This window comes from Austrofundulus limnaeus, unplaced genomic scaffold, assembly GCF_001266775.1.
Source record: "Austrofundulus limnaeus strain Quisiro unplaced genomic scaffold, Austrofundulus_limnaeus-1.0 Scaffold446, whole genome shotgun sequence".
Classification (NCBI taxonomy): Eukaryota; Metazoa; Chordata; class Actinopteri; order Cyprinodontiformes; family Rivulidae; genus Austrofundulus; species Austrofundulus limnaeus.
The window spans coordinates 38,258-39,516 of record NW_013952848.1 but is presented as its reverse complement, the minus strand read 5'-3'; the positions used below and the strand labels follow the sequence as shown (position 1 = coordinate 39,516).

At 52.3% G+C, this 1,259-nt stretch overlaps 1 protein-coding gene across 1 annotated transcript in view; it reads left to right on the top strand.

The window, feature by feature from the left end:
- Positions 1-1,070, top strand: part of LOC106529476 (hairy/enhancer-of-split related with YRPW motif protein 1) — a 3,496-nt gene extending 2,426 nt beyond the window's left edge. The window contains exons 4-5 of the mRNA XM_014024924.1: positions 93-174; positions 260-1,070. Of these exons, the coding sequence (XP_013880378.1) occupies positions 93-174; positions 260-861 (684 nt within the window). The 3' untranslated portion in view covers positions 862-1,070. The remainder of the gene's footprint in view (positions 1-92; positions 175-259) is intronic.
- Positions 1,071-1,259: the final 189 nt, after the last annotated feature.

Here is a 1,259-nt window from a genome sequence, read left to right as displayed (position 1 = left end):
GTGTGTGTGTGTGTGTGTGTGTGTGTGTGTGTGTGTGTGTGTGTTGCAGAATGGGAGTTATATCAAGTGACATCGTTTCCACGTCTTTCCAGGGTTCAGCTAAACTGGAAAAAGCTGAAATTTTGCAAATGACAGTGGACCATTTAAAGATGCTTCATGCTTCAGGTGGAAAAGGTCAGTTTGGTTTTAAGTGTTTTTAGTTTGACTACACGCTGTTAGTTAAAATGTTGATTTGAACCCAGTGTTTTCTCGCTGACAGGTTACTTCGAGGCTCACGCTCTCGCCAAGGATTACCGCAGCTTCGGTTTCAGGGAGTGCCTGGCAGAGACGGCCCGATACCTGAGCGTGGTCGAGGGCCGGGACAGCGCAGACTCCCTGTGGGGGTGCTTGGTGTCCCACCTGAGCACCTATGCCTCTCAGAGGGACGTGCACACCGGGCTGGAGCATTTAGCCTGGGGCTCTAATTATGGGACCACCCCCCATCTCCCACACCACCTCCTTCTGCAGCACCCTCAGGGCCGGACACCTGCGCCCAGAACCAACAGCAGCCCAACCTCCTCGTCCTCCTCCTCTTCTACATCCTCCTCGACCACCGAGGCATCCGGGACATCCAGACTCGGTGTCCTGACCCCGACAGAGTCCCTCAAGGTGGCCCCCGGTGGCTCGCTGCCCCTCGGTCTGCCTGTGCCGTCCTCCAAGCTTTCGCCGCCGCTCGTSTCGTCTCTGTCCTCGCTTTCGGCCTTCCCCCTCTCCTTCGGCGCGTTCCCCCTCATCTCCCCGGCAGGCGTCGGCGCAGCGAGTCCCTCCTCCACCGTGTCGAAGCCTTACAGGCCCTGGGGTCTGGAGATCGGAGCCTTCTGACGCCGAGCGTGGACCGCTGGGAACAGCTGAGCTGTGCCCATCCCGTCAGACAGAACAGGCAGGACTACTTTGTTTTGTTGAGAAGTAGAAAGACAACAGAGTGAAACAAAACTATTTGAAATTATGTTTTTTTTTAAATAAGTGGGGAAAAGTTGCAGGAGGCAACAGCCTTTCTGTACAACATTTACATTAAAAAAGAGTTATTTTTATGCCATGTGTTGACTAATTTTGGTAGCCTACACTGCCTCCAGGTTGAGGACCTACAAAATGACATGAATGAGTTGTGAATGTGTTCACTGTAAGAACAGATTAGACTCTATAGCAGTGGTGTCACTAGGCCTATTTCAGGGGGGCTGGAGCCCCCCTGAAATTTATAAAAAAAAAACTAAATTATTTTG